This window comes from Papaver somniferum, chromosome 3 (assembly GCF_003573695.1).
Source record: "Papaver somniferum cultivar HN1 chromosome 3, ASM357369v1, whole genome shotgun sequence".
Lineage (NCBI taxonomy): Eukaryota > Viridiplantae > Streptophyta > Magnoliopsida > Ranunculales > Papaveraceae > Papaver > Papaver somniferum.
Window position 1 is genome coordinate 27330896 of NC_039360.1, and position 21758 is coordinate 27352653.

General features: G+C 37.5%; 2 protein-coding genes across 2 annotated transcripts; both read left to right on the forward strand.

Annotated features, from left to right (window-relative positions):
• Positions 1 to 5237: 5237 nt before the first annotated feature.
• On the forward strand, positions 5238 to 5810 carry LOC113359197 (E3 ubiquitin-protein ligase RNF8-like). Its single transcript, XM_026602870.1, has one exon. The coding sequence runs from the start codon at positions 5238 to 5240 to the stop codon at positions 5808 to 5810; it is 573 nt and encodes a 190-aa protein (XP_026458655.1).
• Positions 5811 to 14635: 8825 nt separating this feature from the next.
• On the forward strand, positions 14636 to 18133 carry LOC113359198 (probable acyl-activating enzyme 1, peroxisomal). The gene is made up of 3 exons (XM_026602871.1): positions 14636 to 14657; positions 15940 to 17007; positions 18093 to 18133. The coding sequence occupies exons 1-3, from the start codon at positions 14636 to 14638 to the stop codon at positions 18131 to 18133; spliced, it is 1131 nt and encodes a 376-aa protein (XP_026458656.1).
• Positions 18134 to 21758: the final 3625 nt, after the last annotated feature.

Genomic DNA, 21758 nt, shown 5'->3' on the forward strand with positions numbered 1-21758 from the left:
CAACAAAAATCGTATCAACTGAACAAAAATATCAAAATTAGGGTTTAAGTTTATATTGGATTACCTATGCTTATTACGTTGATGCAACTAGCAATTGAAAGCTTCTTGAACAGACTCAATCAAGATTCAAGATTAAAGAATGGGAAGGTGATGATTGTGGGATGAACCTTGGGTTTTCTCCCGAAAACCTTGAAGATGGAAGTTTGAACTGAATCCCGGTCGAGTTCTCTGTACAGTTTGAAATTAGGAAACAAACAATTGTTATCTGGTTCAATTCATGTTGACTGGCCAAGACAGAGAAAACGGGTACTGGGTTTCTGTTATTGCGGAAACGGTTAACGAGTATCCGTTTTGGATGAAGCGATTGATGGATAATCATTTTTTTGGTTGAGCACGACTAACGATTGCTCGTCCTCGACTTAAACCGAGAATTGCTGCTGGGTCTAGGCTCTTGCCAAACTGACGTGTAAAGGCGTTTGAGAATGGCTTGGGAAGAGTCATAAGACCCGATCTAAGACCAAAGATATTAGAAGCTTGCTTCATTGCTATCTAGCTAGCTTAACATAATTCTTAAGGGGATAATATCCAAACCACCATTTTCACTTGCTTAAAGTAAGTAGACTCACAGTGAGATATTTAGGCAGAAACATATTTATTATCCGTGTAGAAAGCAAGATTTATAACTTCCGAGGCATCAAAAACTCTGCCTTGGAAGACCTCATTTTTGTTAACATACCAATTACCGTAGAGAATAAGAAGAACAATGTGATATTTAAGGTAATACCAATTTGCATACTAGCATGCTCACTGACTGCATATAGAGGTTCTATGACAAATCAATTGTCCTATTTCTTTAGTGAAATTATACTTTTGCAAAAGATGGTCAACTGTCTCTAGCTGGAGATGACGCATAGGCCATCCACCAGAAACACTCAGTTCTCCAGCACAAAGATTTTCTCTTGCCAAAATTTTTACGACTTAAAAGCCAAAATCATTGTTTTTATATTGGCTGGACAATAGAACGACCCGCAACCTTTTCCATTAAAACTGAAGCGAAAATGGCCCAAAATTCTGCTCACATGAATTGTTGAAGCCACATTTAGACCGTGGATTTTCCTGGAGCATCTTTATTTCAACAAGGATATCTTGTTTCTGAGAGAAACAAACATGTCAAATTTACCATAATCTAACATTAAAAGGAAGCAAACCCTCGATGATGAAGAAATTCCACTACTCCATAATTTTAGTAAAGCAAATCACTAACCTTCAAAATCTTCAAATTATTAGAAGGGAATATCGATAAATTGCCCCACTCTCAATTTCGATTTAATAAATTGCCCCAGTTTTTTTCAACTTTTCAAAAATGTCCCCACTGTTAACTTTTCCATCTAATTTAGTTTTCCATCCAATTTTTTACTTATTTATCCTTTACTTGTCACGTTTATCTTCTACTTCATTTTTTCAGGTTCGTCGAGCTCGGTTCATGGATTTAGGGTTCGGGGTTCAGGGTTAGGGGTTTATGGTTCGGGGTTCAGGGTTCAAAGTTCATGGTTCTGGGTTCATGGTTCACGATATAGTTCAGGATTTAGGGTTAGGTGTTTATGGTTCATAGTTCAGGCTTCATTGTTCATGGTTCAGGGTTCATGGTTCACGATATAGTTCAAGGTTAGGGGTTTAGGGTTCATGGTTCATGGTTAGGATTCATAGTTCACGACATTGTTCAGGGGTAAATATGACTTTTTAACAGGTGAGATAACTGCCACCTTGCATTTAACGAGATGAAAAGCGTTATTTGAAAAAAACGGGGCAGTTTAGAAAAGTGCAAAAAAACGGAGGCACTTTTTTTACCCTGATTCAAAACTAGGTCACTTTATCAAAATTCCCTTATTAGAAAGCAAGCATTATGGTTAGCCTAAACTAAGCCAGAAACATTAAATGTGACTTAGCCACAGTTACGGTGCTTGGTTATATTAGGCCGAAAACGGAATTTCCATCTGATTAAAAATTGATTAAAACTCAGTAGCTTATTTTATTTTTATTTTATTAGAAACTGATTTAAAAAAATGGACCAGGAACAATTTATCTGCCGACAACTAAAATTACGACTCTTGCAAAAGCATATTTCCGCATGCAAAAACTATCTGGTCAAACTATCGCACCATAGTGCTCGCGGTTAGGAATAGAATTACAAAACGACGGCAGTGTCACACCAATACTCCTCCCAAACATATTACTTTTCCAGCATGGAGAGTTTTTTTTTCCACTTTTCCGGCACCAAGAGTTTTATATTGGCTGGATAATGGAAATCCACAACCTTTTTCACTAAGACTTATAACTTCCGAGGCATCAAAAATCCTTGTCCTTGTAGGGAGCTAGATTTATAACTTCCGAGGCATTAAAAACTCTGCCTTGAAAGACCACAGTTTTGTTAGCATACCAATTACCCTTGACAATAAGCAGAACAATACAAAGTTGAAGGCAATCCAAATGTGCATACTAAGTTTCTTCACAACCCTTTACATGTTCACTGGCTGTATATGAGAGGTTTGGTCCCATATCTGACAAATCCACAGCCAAATATCATTAGTGAAACTACACTGTTGAGAAAGATGGCCAACTGTCTCGAGATGGATATGATACATAGAGCACCTATCGGAAACACTCAGTCCTCAAGCAGAAACATTTTCTCTTGCATATTTCTTTTTTGACTTAAAAGTTAAAAGCCAAATGAAGTAAAGATGGAAGAATCCACAAACTTTTTCACTAAGACTGAAGTGGACAATGCCCAAATTTTTTGTCACATAAATTGTTGAGGACACTATTTAACTGTGGCTTTGCCTTTCCTGAAGCATATTTATTTCAATAAGCATATCTTGTTTGCGAGAGAAACAAAAATATCCAGAATGTGATCTCTAACATTAAAATGAAGCAAACTCTCGATGATGGAGAGATTCCACTGACCCATAATTTTAATAAAGCAAATCTTAATCTTCAAAAACATGAAATTATTAAAGAGCAAGTATTATGGTTAGCCTAAGCTAACCAAAAACATTAAATGTGAATTAGCCAAAGGTGAAATAAAACCATCGTTACGATGCTTGGTTATATCAGGCCGAAAACCAAATTTTATCTGATTAAAAATTGACCAAAACTCAGTAGCCCGTTTTATCTCTACTTTACTAAAAACTGATTTAAACATGAAAATGGACCAGGAACAATTTGTCTGACGGAAACTAAAACTCCGACTCTTGCAAAAGCATATTTTCACGCACAAAAATTATACGGTAAAAAAATCTCACCGTTGCACCATAGTGCACGCGGTTAGGAATAGAATTAGAATACTTTTTAGTTATTACGGAGCTTTTAGATTTCTGGAAGAGATTGGTGAACATGACTTGCCAAAAAATGGAGGATGTTCGTGGGTTTCCAATGGAGTTACAAGGTGCAGATCTACAAGAATTTGAAAGGAAATTGACAAAGAAAAGTACCGTCCTCTTACAACTTCTCTTGGAGTTTGAAAAACAACTCAGAACTGAAGAATTGAAGAAACAAGTGGTATTTTACCATTTTGTATAATCTGTTTGGTGTCCAAGAAATCTGTTGGAGGTTGAAGAAGAATATCTAATGGAAGTTGAAGAATAATTCAGAGCTAACAAATGGTATTCTACAAATTTGCATAATTACGTTGATTTTTTGGTATTGAAAAAACTGTTCTTTTGGTATTCTGTTACCGTTTTACTAGTGAGAAATGACATTTTGTAGAGTGGCTTCGTAGTGTTTTCTTTTTGGCTGCGAAATGAAATTTTGTAGAGTGGGTTCAGATTGTGCATTCTAGTTAAAGACAAATGACGCGTTCACTATTTGTATAAATAGGTAAAACACATTGATAATTTCCAGCATTTTAATTTTACGACAATTGTGCATGGTGCAGCTGCACGTTTGATTTTTCTTTTTCTTTTGTGGCTTCGGACATAAGTTTTGGCTCATTCGCTGAAGAAGAATGCTTGTAATCTTTTGGGGCCATCCTTGATAAGTTCAGTAGGTGGACTGGTCAGGTTATTAGCTCTGCTAAATTTACGCTTTTACCTTCTGATAATCTCAGTAGAAGCTTTGATATTTGTAGTCCTGTCACTAATGGTGGTCTTGGCATTAGAGATTTGCAGTAGAGTAATAGATTGCTAATGGGAAGAGAATTGTCAAAGTAAAGGATTCTGTTAAGGAGAGTTTTAGGTGGAGCTTAGGTGATGGTAGTCGGATTGATTTTTTGAATGATAAGTGGATGTTATCGATATTGAAATTAGAGTTTGGAGTCTGGATAGATTTTTATCTGATCTTGTTATCAAACATTTTCGTTCTACTCCTAGTGCAGCTGACTCTTATGCAGATACCAGGATTTGGACCTGTGGCAAGGATGGTAAGGTGACTGCCAATAAAGCTTACGCTTACCTCCTTGCTGCTAAGACGGATTGCCCAGCAGTTAAAGCTGACTGGAGGATTTTGCGGAATCTTAAATGCCCTCAATAAAATTAAAATTTATCTTTGCATACTTTGTCATAAGAGATTTAACCTGAATGAACTTTCTTACAGGAAAGGCAGTTGCACCTCTCTTGGCTGTAGTTTCTGTCATAATGGCTTTGAAACCATACGTCTTCTTTACGGTGCTTGTTTCATGTTATTAACCCTGTTTTCAATTCTGCATGACTTTCAGTGAAACAATAAGATTAAAATTGTGTTTTTTATGGCAATTTTCCTGAAACAATAAGATTAGGCATCATTTTTTCGATTGTCAATTTGGCAAAAGCTGGGTCTTTTTTTACTAGAAATTCTGCAGGTGAAGTTCTGTTGGAAGTTTCTACTATTAGGGCAGACTGTTCTCTGATAGGGGCAGCCAACAACCTTTTTTTCTTTTTCTTTATCAGACAGCACCAGAATCGAACCTGGTAGTTCCTTTTTTCTTGTTTCAAGTTGGCAAAATAGTTGGGCACCGTCTAGTTGAGGTAGGTGGTACCAACGGGAAACAAAAAATTTGCATGCAGTGCAGTCGGTCGGTATTAGCGGTTTTCCTAGTTGTAAGTGGTAACTAGCTATTTCCTATAAATAGTACTGTATTAATTATTAAACCTCCTCTCTATAGTTCATTGCTTTATAAGAGAATCACCGTGTATACTTTTTACAACCTTATTCTTCTTCTGCTGCTGACCAGTCACCACAATTAAGAAAAACAAAGAGATTACTGAATGGACGGTTTATTAGATGTCTTAAGTGATCATTTAGATGAGCTGGTTGAGCTAGATGGTTTTGACCTGTTACAAGGTGTTGATCCGTTTGAAGCAGTACGCGCTATTAATGATAAAAAGCTTTCAGAACGTCAAGACATTGAACGTCATATGAAAAATATAGTTCTTTTAGATATCAATGTTGGTGATAAAAATACAAAAGTTTTGACGTGTTGGCATACTTTCAATCATAAGTGTATATCGGAATGGTCAAAGCGGAAACCAAATTGTCCCCTTTGTAGACACGATGTGCGCCAGGAGAGACAACCAAATCTTAAACGTAAGAGATTATCGCATGAAGCTGAAGAACTTAAAGACGAAACAAGCAGTACCCATCGCCAGGTTGCACGTGTGTCCGGGTTAGGGGGTATATTAGAAGGTACTGATCCGTCAGAACCAGAGAACGCTCCTGAATTTGATGAAGAAGACTTATTAAGTTTACTGAATGCACGTGTGTTTGGGTTAGGGGGTATTGATCCGTTAGAACTAGACAGCCCTACTAATATTCTTGTTGAATATTACGGAAGAAACTAATCTTAATGCATCACAAGTGTATGTCAGAATGGTCAAAGCGGCTGAAGAACTTAAAGACGAAACAAGTAGGACTCACCGGAAAGCTTAGGAGACTTTACTGTTTGTATTCTTTTTTTCTACGTGTAATTATTATTCAATCTTATGAACAATTTGATGATGTAAAACAAAGTTAAACATTTTCTTTTATTCATTCTTTTGAAGTCTTTCTTATATTTATTTTTTTTCGAAAATGAAAAGGTTGTATGAAAGAAAAAGCCAAATCACGGCAGACATGAAAGTCTTACAAGCAGTTTACATATGCATTACACCCTCCCAGTTTTGCAGAATATAAACAGTCTTTCTTATATTCAGCGATGAAAAGTTTGTTTGTTGCACAGTTTGAGAGTCGTGTGAAATCCTAATTCAATCTGACTTGTTTGGTTAATTTAATCTGACTTATAGAGGCGTTTCCTATAAACCAGTTCTTTTGGATCATCCATTGTGGAAATTACATTGTTGGAAGGTGGTACTGTCATAGAGTGCCATAAATTTTGACCGGAAATCCGCGAAAAACAATTTCCATATGGCTAGAGTTAACAACTTGCACTGTGACCACCCAAGGCATGAGGTTCTGGATTTTTTTGACAGTGTCACCCGTGCAGAATAACCCTAAATATACCTCCCTCCCTCACATATTTCTTATATTTTGTTAATCTTTCAGCAGCTTGAAAAGCATGATGCAAAAGTGTAATTCGTATAGTATAAATCTAGAAAAATTCTAATTCCTCTAATGAGAGTATTTTGTCATGCTCTAAAATCTACTTCAGTACTTGTAGTAACAAAGAGGAACCAACATAGAAATCTAATAAATGGGCAAACTAGTAGAGAAGCATTCTTGTTTAATAGTTGATTGTTCGGTTCAATATTTTTTTGTTTTTTGACGGAAAAAGGGCAATATATTAAAAGCTAATGTTCATCAAAGCAATGAGCATTAGACAAAAACAAAATAGAAGTTAGCTGTTACTAGTAACAGCTTCCCAATTACATACAAGAGTAATTAAAGAAAAACATTCAAAAAGCTTAGTATTCAAAGACCAGTTGAAAATAGTACATTTAATCGAAACTATTAGCTGGTTGAAACTCCTTTTCTTGTTATTATACAGCCTACCGTTCCGCTCCATCCAAATATTCCACCAAGTTGCAAAAGAAAGAATTCCCCAAATCTTTTTTACCATTCTGCTACTCTTCTTATTTGACCACTCCCAAATGTTGGTCTTGATACTTTCTGAAAACACCCAATTTACTCCAAAACTTTCCAAGAAATACTGCCAAACTTTCCTAGTCTCCGGACAATGTAGGAAAAGATGATTATGAGTTTCCTGTTCAACACTACACAATAAGCAAATACTAGAATTTACCTTACCCGCTCTCAGTAAGTAATCCAGAGTTGGTGCTCCTTGGTAGCAAAGACACCACACCAGAAACGAAACCTTCAATGAAATCTTGGGATTCCAGACCTGTCTATAAGGAAAAGCCAGAAACCCATCGACATCCAGCGAAGCATAACAATTGGCCACAGAAAAATCAGCATCAAAATTCCACTTTCTAGCGTCATCTTCTACACTATTGTGTAAAGTTGTTGTAAAATTTTCCAGAACATGAAGCATCATAGCTACTTCACCCAATTCATGATCTCTTAGGTTTCTTATAAAATCAAAATTCCAAGCCCCTTGATCAGAGATCATATCCCTAACAGTGGCACTTTTTGTTCTAGAGAGCTTGAATATAGTTGGAAATCTGTCCTTGAGAGTATTCTCGCCTACCCAGATGTCAGACCAGAATAAAATACTAGCACCATTGCTTATAGTGAGTGTAGTATTATCCACAACATAGTTCTTGGACTTAAGGATTCCGGCCCACAAACTATGACCAGCAGACTTAGAATAAGAATTAGGGAAAAAAGAATTTGGGTTACCTCTAAACTTCTCATGAATGATTTGTCTCCACAAAGCATCTTTCTCTTTACCATATCTCCAGATTCACTTGCAGTGTAAAGATTTATTCACCAACTTGATCTTCTTAATACCAAGTCCACCACTTGCAGTGTAAAGATTTGTTCGGTTCAATATTGCTTTTTTTACTCGGTCAATAAAATAGAATAAAAAAAGAGAAAATGTACAAGGATCAGGCTAATTTAGTGCTAAGCCAAGAAGGCCGCACACTAAAAAGCCTAAAAACGATAGTAAACCTCTCCAGGCCATTCAACAGAATGAATAAAACCTGGCCTACCCTCGTAAAACTCATAATGATCCTCAGCCAACAAACATGCTTGTTTGGCCGAGACATCCGCTGAAAAATTAGCCTCTCTGTAGCTATGAATATAGCTAATATTGTTATAAAAACTCTTCGCTAGTCTCCACCTCGGTATAAGCTGCCATGGCAAATCGCCTTTTTGAAGAGCATATAAACAACTCATCGAATCAGATCTGACACATAGGTTCTTCACATTCCATCTTTGAGCAACGAAAGCACCATAGATCACCGCACAAACTTCAGCATAGAAGTTAGTCTGCCAGCCCAGGCCAACGCACAGAACTCCCAAGACTACCGAGCTAGAATCACGGAAGACAACACCAGAACCAGCTTGCCCCGGATTACCAAGAGATGCACCATCACAACAGATCATAATCTCACCAGGGTTTGGTGGGCTCCAAGTAACTTCAACTGGGTTAGAGTGATCGCAAGATCTATGCGTCACTCTAAAGAAATTAACAATACGCAAATCATCCAAAGTATTATGCATATGGCCCTTCAATCTAATAGAGTTATCACGAATTACCTGATGAACTCTACCTTTAAACTCCAGCCAACGAATTTGCTTGTTCTCAAAATAAGCTTTGTTACGCATCTTCCACAGCTCCGTGACTATTGCAAGATTTGCAACCAGCCATAGATCTTTAATCATTCGACTCCGGCCCTTTGCAGCCTTGTAGGAGACCACCAGGTCTTCATTCGGCGTCAAAACGAAAATTTCAGCTGCCCACTTCCAGATTCTTTTGGCAATTTTGCAATGCCAAGTAATATGGCTAACATCCTCACAGGCTTCTCTACATAAACGACACATAGAAGGCATCTCCCTACCAGTCTTCTTCATAACATTATCATCAGAGGCACAACACTGTTTATAAAATAGCTTCCAATACTGCACACCCAAAGTAGGATGTATAACACTTCTAGAAAAGAGTGCCGCAGCTGGCAAAATTTCAGTTGGCCCACGAATAGCAGCCTTGGCTGACTTGACAGTGAAAACACCTTTACTGTCCAAGTCCCAAATTTTATAATCATCTCCACCACCAATAAGAGGCAAATTATCAACATCAATATTGCATCGTAACATCAATTCTTTAGTCTTTGGAGGAATAGCCCAAGAGCCATCAACAATAATATCACTCACCTTGGCCTTAAAATCATTAGGGCCTCTTGTTGTGATGCCAAGACGTTGAGCAATTGAAAAATCAGCACACCAATTATCAAAAAATAAGGAAGTATTAGCACCGTTACCTATAATTGAGCGCGTGTGATTTTGAACAAAGTTATGCACCAATCTAATGCCAGGGAAAACCGAGGAACCCAATTTATAATCAATCAAGTTGCCATTGACCTTGAAATATTTTGCCTTCAAAAATCTAGCCCAAGTCTTATCAGAGTCTCGAATCGAAATCCACAACTTCATAAGCATGGCCCTATTAACATCATTTAACTTCTTGAGGCCAAGCCCACCTTCACGTCTAGAAAGGCATAAAACATCATAAAGATAGGCAAAATTTGCTTTTGGCGTAACTAACATACTGACCGGAAGCACGTTGATACATGCCAAGCATCTCCTTCAAGTTCCGCAAGCTATGAATATTACCCTTACAGAAAATAAGAATATCATCCGCAAAGAGTAAATGGGTTGGAGCCACACCTTTCTTACTCACCATGTGATGCATACTTCTAGCAGCAAACAACTTAGAGAGATTGCGGCTCAAAACATCTTCAATAAGAACAAAAATCAAAGGTGAAAGAGGATCACCTTGACGAAGGCCTCTTGTGATACTGAAAAAACCTTCAGGGCTACCATTAATCATAATAGATATACGGGCAGAGTTAAGAATACTCAGCAACCACGAACACCATGCATCAGAAAAGCCATATTGACGAAAAACTTCAACCACAAACTCCCAACTCACCGTGTCAAAAGCCTGGGCTATATCCAATTTAAGGCCAACGTTACCATGCTTCCGTTCAACGCTAATCTCATTGATCAGTTCCGAGGCCAAGGCTATATTCTCATGAATGTTTCTTCCTTTCATAAACGCCACTTGCTCTTCAGAAATCAATTTGTTCAACACCGTGCCAAGTCTGGTCGCCATAATTTTGGTAATGATTTTGAAGAAGAAGTTGCTTAAACCAATTGGTCTATAGTCTTTAATAGCATCAGACTTATTAGCTTTTGGAATGAGCACAATAAAACTAGAGTTAATGCCATTAGGAATCTTCCTCATCGCCCAACAGTTTGCAATAGCATTAAAAAGATCTCTAGAAATAATGTTCCAACAGACTCGAAAGAAAGAACCTGTAAATCCATCAGGGCCAGGAGCAGAATCCGCTCCAAGATCAAAAACAGCCTCCTTAACTTCATCCAAGGTAGGAATAGCATCCATACAAGCACTCTCAGCAGATGAAATGCTTTCATGCTCATAATCAAATAGTCTCGGATCAATATGGACAGCTCCACCGGTGAACTTTGCACGATAATGATCAACAATGTAATCTTTTATTTCATCCTGCAAAAACAAAATAGAGTTAGTAGAAATCTTCAGCTCTGAAATTGTGTTTTGGCTCCTCCTCATTCTTATTGAATTGTGAAAAAAACGAGTGTTCTGATCACCATCCTCCAACCAGCTAGTTCTCGATTTTTGCTTAAGCATAGTGGCCAATTCATACCGCACATCATCAGCAGCCTTCTTAGCATCAGCAACCCTCAAAAATTGGACTTCACAACTAACATTATGGTCCAAAATATCATTCTCCTTATCAAGATTCAATTCCGTTTGCTTTAAACGAAAGTGAACATCTCCAAACACCAATCTATTCCAAATCTTCAAAGCCTCCCTCAACCGCTTCAACTTTGAAGTAAAAACAAAAGGAGGAGCACCATCCAGCCTAACACTCCAATTGTCTTTGACGAAGTCCAAAAATGATGGATGAGAAAGCCACATCTTCTGAATTCTAAAAGGAGCCCTCCTCGGCCTAGGACTGTCAAAAGCAAAACCAAAAAGAGGAGAATGGTCCGAGCAGATTCTCGGCAAAGCTTTGCACCTCCAATTAGCAAACTTATCAAGCCACGCACCATTAATCACGGCCCTATCGTGTTTAGATACAATTCTATGCATACCACTCCGACAATTGGACCAAGTATACTTCTTCCCAATAGCATCGGCCTCAACCAAACCATTGTCAGATATCCAACTTCGAAACTCATTTATATAAATTTCTTTGATCGGCCTACCACCCTTCTTCTCATCAAGACGCAGAACACAATTGAAATCCCCCAACACCAACCATGGAACGGAAATATATCCCAGACCCAATTGACACCAAAGAGATCTCCTTTCAACCGCATCAAAAGAAGCATGCACATCCGTGACAAGACTCCCAGAAAAATCCAAAGTGATAGCCTGCTTAGACGAAGATAAGACATTCGGCCTTGCAAGAGTATTCCTCCAAAAGACCCAAATATTACCTTTCTGACCATGCACTTCATTAGTAATAACATCTTCACAAAAATCAAGCAAATTAAGCTTCCTAACAAAACGTGTAGTGCAACGAACCTGAGGCTCCGCAATACAAATAACGTCAGGTTTGTGCAAGTAGTAAAGCTCATTCAACTTGGCCCTTGCACCATCCTTGGCCAAGCCTTGAGCATTCCAATAGAAGACACGCATTAATTAACTCTATTCTTTGAAGGGCTTGCCGAACCCTGTCTAGAAGATTTTCCACTTCGAGTTTGAACTTGACTCACCGTAGCCACAGCAGCAGCTGTCTTCTTCTTAGGAGCTTTAGATTTTTTCTTCTTTTCCCCCAACTCCTTCTTCTCATGATCAGCTAGCTCTTTATTAGCAAGAATCTCCAAAGTTCTTGCATCCTCCTCAGCTATGCTTGAAGTGTTAGTTGCAACTACATCTTCAATCACATCATCATCTTCAACAATCACCTTATCAATCTCCTCGGTCCCAGTTTCAAATCTATTAGAAAGTGTTAAGTTTTCTAAAGACCTAGCTGGTGAAGATCTTCTTGAAGTCCTAGTGGCCTCACTAAAACTAGCTTCCTCGGTAACAGTCACAATTGGAAATTTAGCCGGAGATTGATGCAAGTCCAAAACCTGCTTCCTCAAGTTCTCTAGCTTAGCTCTAGCAATATCTTGTTGAATTTTGGCAGCTTCAGCATCAGCCTCCCGTTGCCTAGTTGCCTCCTTCATGGCCTCATAATTTCTATAAGCTTCCATCTCTTGTATCTCCAAATCAACATCATCTTCCTTAGATAAATTATCATGCACCAGCTCCTCAAGTGCTGCACCAACACTTCGCAAAACCAACTCCGCATCCTCATTGCGGACATACTCCGCATCTTCTGTACGCAAACCAGGTAAAGCTTCTTCACCAGCATTAGCAACATCTCCTCGGTGCTTAGATAAGCCACCATCCTCCATTAGCTGCACGGACTGGATATCACTACAAGCTTCAGTAGTTGCAGCAATATGCGGCACGGACAAGGCATCACCTTCTGTGTGATCCGATATAGAATCATCATCTTCTAATGTAGCACCAGCACTCTCACTGTGCTCAGAAAAGATAGTACGTGTTCCAGCTGCCATCTCAAGGATAGATTTCTTCTTCTTCAACGTTATGGCCTCCTCACCATGTTTAGATTGTTCGGCTTCTATTGGAACATCCGATGGTATATGCTTCTTACCTTTAGGAATTCGTTCCTTTTGCCAAAAATTCTTAAGATCATCCATATCCGCCTCAATTGCTTTTTTAATCTCAGGATCAGTCTCAACTTCAGCCCTATCCTTCAAATCCTCAAACTTTTTTGTTCTACAATCAGTTTTTTTATGGCCAATAGATTTACAATAATCGCAAAAGCTAGGCCTGTTTAAAATTTCATATTCCTGAACAAAAATTTCATCATTCTCTTCACCATCAATCAAAATTCGTCTCAAAGGTTGAGAGAAATCTATATCAACCAGGGCTGCAGCAAAGTAACCATATTCATGGCGTAAAGTACGCGGATCAACAGAAACCGGCCTACCAAGCCCTCTTGCCAGCCTAAAAATCGTCTCTTCATCCCAAAACTCCATTGGCAAAGCTGTGAAACGAACCCAAACTGCAGCTCTAGTAATCTTATCTTTCCCAGGATCAAACATAGGTGTCCATGGATGAATTTTAAGCTGCTGAATTCCGTTTGGAGAGTGAATCTTCCATGGACCATCATAGCTTACACCTTTACGATCATCTTCATTGTCTAGCTTAATAACAAAATATCCCTTCTTCCATGGAATAAATTGAACCGAACCAGATAGCTTCCATTGACTTAATAATTCTCTTTTAACATCATCAAATTTTAGGGTTTTGAAAAAAACCAACCGACCAACCAAGCTGAATCTCCACACAGCCTTAATCCGTGTATGAGTGTCTCGTGGGATCTTGATCAAAACATCATTATTGGTTGAAGAGAAAATTGGGGGGTGAGAAAGAGTCTCGGCATCAATCTTTGATAAAACATGGGTTCTTCGCTTTAATATAGATGCATAAGATCCTTCCATAACACCATCATCACCCGGTTTCCTAAACGAGTTATGATTTCCATCTTCCTTCCTAGATGCGCCATGAATCTCCGTCCCCATCACCTTCCTAAACGCTGTAGGAATAGCAGCGTTAGGGTTTGCACCATGATTCCTAAACGCTTCAGGAATTGCAGCGTTAGGGTTTGAAACTCCATCTTCTTCGAGCTGCCTTCCAAACACGGAAGCATTAGGGTTAGCAGCAGAATTCTTAGGGATATAGATAGTTTTTGATTTTGATTGATTCCCTATCCTTGTTGATTGATTATCATAACTATTAACAAAAACTGGTGGATTATTGTTTTGATTTTGCGCCATTATAGCGCAAAATCAAGAGAAAACTTGTGAACGCCAAGAAAAATTTGAGGGAGAGAAAACCGGAGCCCAACCACGTGAAACCCTAGCTTTTTCGCTTTTTTTTAAAAAGGAAGTGGTAAAAGAACCTAAACTATGTTTGCAGGAGAATTCGAACTTGCGACCACGAACGCACATACTGCAAGCTCTAAGGGCAGATGTGAAATAACTTTAAAAGGTAACATATTATGTTATTCCTGTAATAATTGCTTGTATGCAAATAAATATATATTCCTCAGAGTCTTAAACCATGTTGTGTCTCGAATTTGAAGCAGTTGCAAATATATGCATATTTGAAGTGTGTTTGATTTAGATCATGTTAGATCTCTGAAATTCCAGATGACCCCGTATTTTAAAAGAAAAAATTTGATGTTCGTAACTCACAACATAAGAGGCAATTCAATTAGGTCAATTTGTTTCGATCATGCTCATCTTATCACGCCCATCGTCCATATTTGGTTTTGATGTTCTCCAAATTTACATGTTCATTGGGTCCACTTGTAGCGTTCATGCGTCTTACCTCATTATGAAGCTTTCAAAAGTCTCGGTGGTCCGCCATTATAATGCATCATATAGATGCTCGGAAGGCTGATTCTTTCCAATAATGATGCTCAAGCAGGTCCTAAGTAAGCCAGATGTTTTGGTGCTCTTTAGAAGTTAAAAACTATTTTATTTACTCACAACCAAGTATAAAATGATATGTACTTCATTAAAATAACATTCTTACTTATATACTTCATCAAAATAACTTTTTTATTTGTACTTCATATTATTAAGTTAAAGTTAAAACAGTTAAAATAAAGGTGATTGTTTGTGCAAAACATAGTATGTTAGGCTGCATAGAACTGGAGAGGATTGAAGAAATAAAAATCAGAGATGATTGAAGAAATAAAAATTACATTCCGATAAATCCTGTAGGTTGTTATATATCCAGCATAATTATAGGGAAGAAAATCAAGTAGACGGGTTAGCCAATCATGCGTCAGATGAAAGTCAAGCAGGAATATATCGACCAAGATATGGGATCAGGCCATCCCATTTTTTATTAGTCAAATTTTATTTCTTGACTCCGTGGATACCACATATCCACGAAAAATTGTAAACAAATTTCCTTTTCTTAATTACATGCTTCAAAAAAATATATATAACAGGGGAGGAGTTTGAATTCCAGGAAATGCCAACTACCTAGAAATCTCGAATTCCATCTTCCCTAATTTATGTATCTGGCACACCTTATAAATGAAACTAACAATTACATTACATTATTTTATTTTTTTTATATCTGAATATAGAATTAATTTTCAAGAAATTAGCTATCAATTTTTTGTTTTCAAAATGAGAAAATACATAAATTATTTACAACTTATTGTAAAAGCACACACCAGCCTATTGTAATTTTGTTGTTTTTTCGTCTACTTTATATATATACTAGGTCTCAACCCGTGCCGTAACGGCACGAGCAAAGATATGTGTTTGAATGTATCCATCGGTTCATACATGTCGTAATTGTCTGAGAAGAATCGAACATAAACATGTCCTTATCTTCGAATCTTTTAATATTGGGTATGTAAGTCATACGACTCTTTGCGACAAACATAGTTAATCGTTAGAGCAAATCCTATGGGCAGTAGAACATTACTTCGTTCACTACTGCAAAAAATATCATCAAAGGTCATTCACCAAACTTGTAACAAAACTAAAAACACCTGAAAATTACTTTAAAATCAATTAAATTAATCTTGCAAAATTTGTTAGCATTAGAATTTAATTTTTCTCTTTGATATAAATTCTTGGGTTCCAAATTTACATAGATTTGTGTTTATTCATTTTTCTAAAATTTATAATAATATTTAATTCTTGATCAATTTATTTTCTTGTCTCTATACTTATTATCATGAATTATCATAGATTGGTGTCTGTCGAGCACAGACACCAAGATGCCTCTCCTAGTCCTAATTCCTGAATTTGATAATCCATATCCAGAAAATAGCAAAACCAATTCAGGAAAGTACTTGGAATATGAGAATCTTATAAGTACCGGTAGAGAAGATTTTGAGATTAGAAAACCAAATGATGAATGGGATCCCATATCATTAAATTACACTTCAGGAACAACATCAAGTCCCAAAGGAGTTGTTTACCATCACCGAGGTGCATATCTCAATTCTCTTGCAGCAATTCTTCTTAACGGCATTGGTCCAAATCCCGTGTACCTATGGACTGTACCGATGTTTCATTGTAACGGTTGGTGCCTCGTCTGGGGAGTGGCAGCTCAAGGTGGCACCAATATTTGCCTTAGAAACGTCTCCGCTCAAACCATTTTTGATAATATTTCTATGCATAGGGTAACAAACATGGGAGGTGCACCAACTGTCTTGAACATGATTGCGAATGCACCACCTACCGTCAAAAGGCCACTTCCTTCGAAGGTGGAGGTAATGTCAGGTGCTGCCCCACCTCCTCCCGAGGTCTTGTTCAAGATGGAGGAGTTAGGTTTTGGAATAACCCACTCATACGGTCTGACAGAAACCTATGGTCCAGCGACAATTTGCACAAAACCAGAATGGGATTCCATGCAACCCCATGATCGAGCAAGGCTTAAGTCCCGACAAGGGGTTCAACATATTGCAATGGAGGATGTCGATATAAAGGATCCAGTTTCCATGAAGAGTGTACCTGCAGATGCAAAAACCATGGGCGAGGTGATGTTCAGAGGCAACACGGTGATGTCGGGGTACCTTAAAAATTTAAAAGCAACTGAAGAAGCTTTTCAAGGTGGATGGTTTCGGACCGGTGACCTCGGTGTGAAGCACTCTGATGGTTATATTGAGCTAAAGGACCGGTCGAAAGATATAATTATTTCAGGTGGGGAGAATGTAAGTAGCATAGAAGTTGAATCTGTGTTGTTCAGTCATCCTTCAATTCTTGAGGCAGCGGTTGTAGGCCGACCTGATGAATATTGGGGTGAGACACTTTGTGCATTATCGTCGCCATTCCACCAGTCTCACCAATACCCACCATCATTATCCCCACCGATGATCCACCACCACCACTCACCATCAAAACCACCATTAGTGCTTAATTTACCTATCTTAGGACCCATTTTCTCACTCTACTACCACTACTTCTTCCACCACCACATTATCGTCACCACTCCACTAGTCTCACCAAACCCACTACCATTATCCCCACCACTGCCTATCATTAATGCTTACTAATATGGTTAATATCAAATAACTTTATTATGTATCAACAAAAATATATTCATTTGATTAATTAAAGAAACATTTATCATGAAATATCAATTGAATATTTATTATTAAATTTTAATTAAATGTGATCATTTATAGCGGTAGATTTATGTTCTGCGAGTATAAATTTGATCCTTCTTTACCTAGCCTAACTTGTCCAAACTTTGTTTTGTATTCTGGAAATGTAATCAATTTTATTTTGATACTAAAAACCATGATTTATTCGATTGGATACTATAAATTACTGGGATCCCATTTGGGTGATCCAGCGGTCATGATCATATTGTCTTATATGATTTAATATCCTACTCAAAATATTTGTGTTTTGTCCTTACGAGTTATTCTAAAAATAGCCAACTACATCTATCACAATAAAATGTTTCCCACTTTGTAAAGACACAAAATTATTATTGTCCACTATTATTCACTAACATCCACCAACTTACGTAAAAACCAGCCACGCCCACTATTTTTTCCACCACCAGTAATGTTACCACCTCCACCACTCAAAAATACCCGCCACTGTTTCTACCACCCACTGCTTTTTTCACTACAACCATTAAAATTATTAATATAATGTTTAACCGGGATCACTGTAGTATAGTGGTAAACTCATTGGGTGATGATATCAGTTGCCTGAGTTCGAAACTCGCCAGCACCAAATTTTTCACCGATCAGTATATATAGTTTTTTAATAAACTTATTTATTAATAAAGTATTTATAATGGTCTTTATCTAGCCATGATATTTAAATTGATAAATATAATATTTAAAATTAATTCTGCTATGAATTATCACAATTGTCCTTAGGCTTAGTTTTATGGGATAGATTGGATGGAGAGATTGGGTGAAAAGTGTTGCAAATTCTGATAAAGCTGTTGGGAAAGTGTTGAAGGAAAATATAGATAGTTCTCTCTCCTAGCGATTGCTCGCAGGTGAAGTAGCTGCGAGATAGAAACGCCGAACCATTAGGCGCTCAAAAAGTTCCCCAAACGCCGAATGGAACGGCGCTGAAGGAAAATTCTGAAAATTAACGCTGGATGGTTCGGCGTTGGACACCAACGCCGAATGGAACGGCGTGGGAAGCCAACGCCGAACCGTCCAGCGCTTGACCTTTTTTTTTCCCCAACTCTTCCTGAACTCTATTTACGTTATGTTCCGATCGTATTTTGTTTCAAAATTAGGAAATTTATGAAAGTAAAAATAGTCTTTTGAGGATTTGTAATCTTTCATTACATTGCAAAACAATGTTACAATTTTTTTTTGACATTAAAATCCGACTAACTTAAAACATAAAAAATTACATTTAAAGAAATCCTACAAACTTGAAACATTAAGAAATACATTGAAATTGAAATCTTACTAGTAAATAACTTAAATTATCACTTTACTTTAGGGGATAGGGTCCAAACCATAACGGGCTAAAATCTCGTTCTTCCATATTTTGTAGATGGGTCTCTCACATTCTTGTAATTCATCCAAGGGTTGTCGTAGGATTTTCATTTCCGAATCTTTTTGCTGCGTTTGTGCCAAGATTGTAGAGCTTTCCAAGTTCTTCCTTAGATACTCTTCCTCTCTTTCATATTTGGCCTCTCTTTGTGCTTGTGCGTTTTCAAGAAGATCGATGAGTTTATCCATTTTTTCATCTGATTTGTGCGATGCTTTAGCCTCACGAGCCCTTTTTTTTGCTTGATCTCTACCTTCACTTCTAACATCATCAGTTACTTCAAAAAAGCGCCTTCTGTTTGATAAATCAGAGGATTCAGAATTAGATGAACTTCCACCAAACCTTACCATATTTTGGAAATCTTGATCCAAATTATCATCTTCATTTTCTTCAGTAGCTTGAGTTTGTTGACTAGGTTGCGTGGAAGTACCGACTCCATCATCATTATTCACCGCCGGGTTGTAATCGGGTTGATAAGTCTTCAATATCTGGAAAACCGAATCGTACTTCCAAAGTTTTCCAGTCGATGCTTCATAATTCTGCTTTCCACGATGATACTGGGAAAATAATAAAATGAAAAACTTAGAGAAAGAAAGAAAGAGAACAAAATGGAAGAAAGAAAACATTAAAAAAATTATCATTCTTACATAATCCGCCTCGGTCATCCCCGTAGGTTTGTTTCTGAAGTAAGGCCTAACAAAAGAAATATATTTCCTCACATCGGTTCTTATTGTGTTGCACTTTGTTTGCAATGCTTTTTTATCTCTTACGTTACCATCAGGACCCTTTCTTTTGTTGTACTCCTCAATAATCTTACTCCAAAATATTGCACCCTTTTTATCTTTTCCATGAATTGGATCGTTGCTTGCTATGACCCAACCATAAATTAGTGCCTCTTCTTCAGTTGTACTAAAGTGTGACATTTTGTGGTATGAAGTAGAGGAAGAAAATCAAAAGTATGTGAAGTAGAGGAAGAAAATCAATGAAGAAGATAATCAATTGATTTTGGTGTGAGGGATGAAGGTGAATTAGTATTCTATTTATAGGGAAGCTTGAAAAAATAGCTGTTAGGATTTTAAACGTATATGTAATCTTAGTCGTAGAAAAGACAACGGTCATCAGCATCCAAGGGCTGATACACAAAGCGCCGAATGGTTCGGCGCTCCATTTCCAACCGTTGATCCACTAAAACCAAGTTCTCGAATTCCCAACGCCGAACCGTTCGGCACGGTCAATATGGTTGACCAAGTCAAGCGCCGAACGGTTCGGCGTTGGACGCCGAACCAAGCAGCGTTCCGCTGCGGTTCTAGCAGCGTCATAAGACTTAGTAGCTTTGCCTGGGTGAGCTGGATGGCCAATCTAGCTGCTAGATTGGCCACCCATAAGACTAAGCCTTACCACGACCTTTGGTATTCCTTGCCAGATTAGACTAATTAATATCCTTACCATCCTGAACTGCCATATTCTGACTCTTCATATTGGCAGAGCTTTTAACATTTTTATTAACAATTTGCCATTTCTCATCAACACCTTCGTTACCCCCCTGCCCTTGTGCCCCAGCATTCACCTCTTTATATTTGACTACCTGTAATTTATTATGTGAAGTGTTGTTTGTTTATAAATTGTCATGGACCCACCGTAGAATTGAATCATAGTTCATCAAAAGATGCTTATGGTCCGACTTAAATTTTTTGGCAGGATCGACCTGACGTTTTACTGCCCCAAAAAAGACCTAAAAATGATGCCCCTTTACATTAAAAAAAAAGGGTAAGTAGGAGCATAAAGGTAGTCTATAAGTTGTGTTACCATCGTTTCCTGACATATATAAGTCTATACATATTTATTTTCAATTGCCAAATGCTCCCACAAACATATCAAAATTCTGGATTTGTACAATCAATGATATTCAATAAAATATCCTATCACATCTTCTTATCGAGTATGTCTTAAGATGCAAAATTGTATAAAAAAATTTGTGAAATATTTCCTCTATTTTCTCATTGAAATATTGTAATTGGTTTCTGTTTTTCTGTTGAATTACGTGGTACTCAAATCTTTGTTTTGGATACTATGATGAAGTTTAAACTTACATGGTATGATCCGGGTGAACAAGACGATGAAAAATGTTTTTTACAAAATACTTACAAAGATATAACATCCCATCTCTAAAAAAAAGAATACAGCATTACAGCTTCGCAGTGGGCTTGATTTGGTTATAATCATTAACCTTCCAAGAATAGACCAAGAAGGAATTAAAATAGTCATTGGATTTTTTTAATCTTTCTGATAACAATTACAAGGTTATTAGAATTGAAGAGCTCATTTACTGTAGTTCAAGAGACAAACGATCAGTTCAAGTATATACTGACGGAGGAGGTGATAGCAGTGGATAAAAAAAATGTAGGACAAATTAGTTATCAATTATTCTCCGATTATGATATATTACGTTCCGACAGTATATTTTGGAATGGATCCCTTCATTGGTCGGATCGGTGCTAACGGAAGATTATTTCTTTTCATTGATAGATGAAACGCTCGGATATTTCCGAACTAATAACAAGCATTGTACTTTTGAAAGCCTGCTCGAGCTGTTGGGAGGCTTTTGAGCATTGTCAGTGTGGATAATAAGCGCGTACACATATGGTCATTCAAATATAAGAAGCACCGTGATCAGAGTGATGATATCGTTGTAGAAGAAGTGGGATATCAATCTTAGAATTGAACGTAATTTTTCCCTTACTAAAAACAATGAAAATCTCAAAAGATATACGAGACTTGTTATATATTCAGTACTAAACCACTAAAATAAATTTTTATTTACAAAATCCCCCTAAATCTCTTAGGAATAAGCCCTTGTTACTTTTTTTTTTTCTGTAATCATGATTTAAACCTTCGTTTTTTCTTTTAACACAAAAAACCAATTTTGTTGCCCCAGTCTTGTGCTGCCCCGAAGTCAAACTTCGCTGATCTCCCCTCATGGTCGGCCCTGGTTTTTGGTTTAGTGTACTCTAAATTTGTCCAAAATCTAC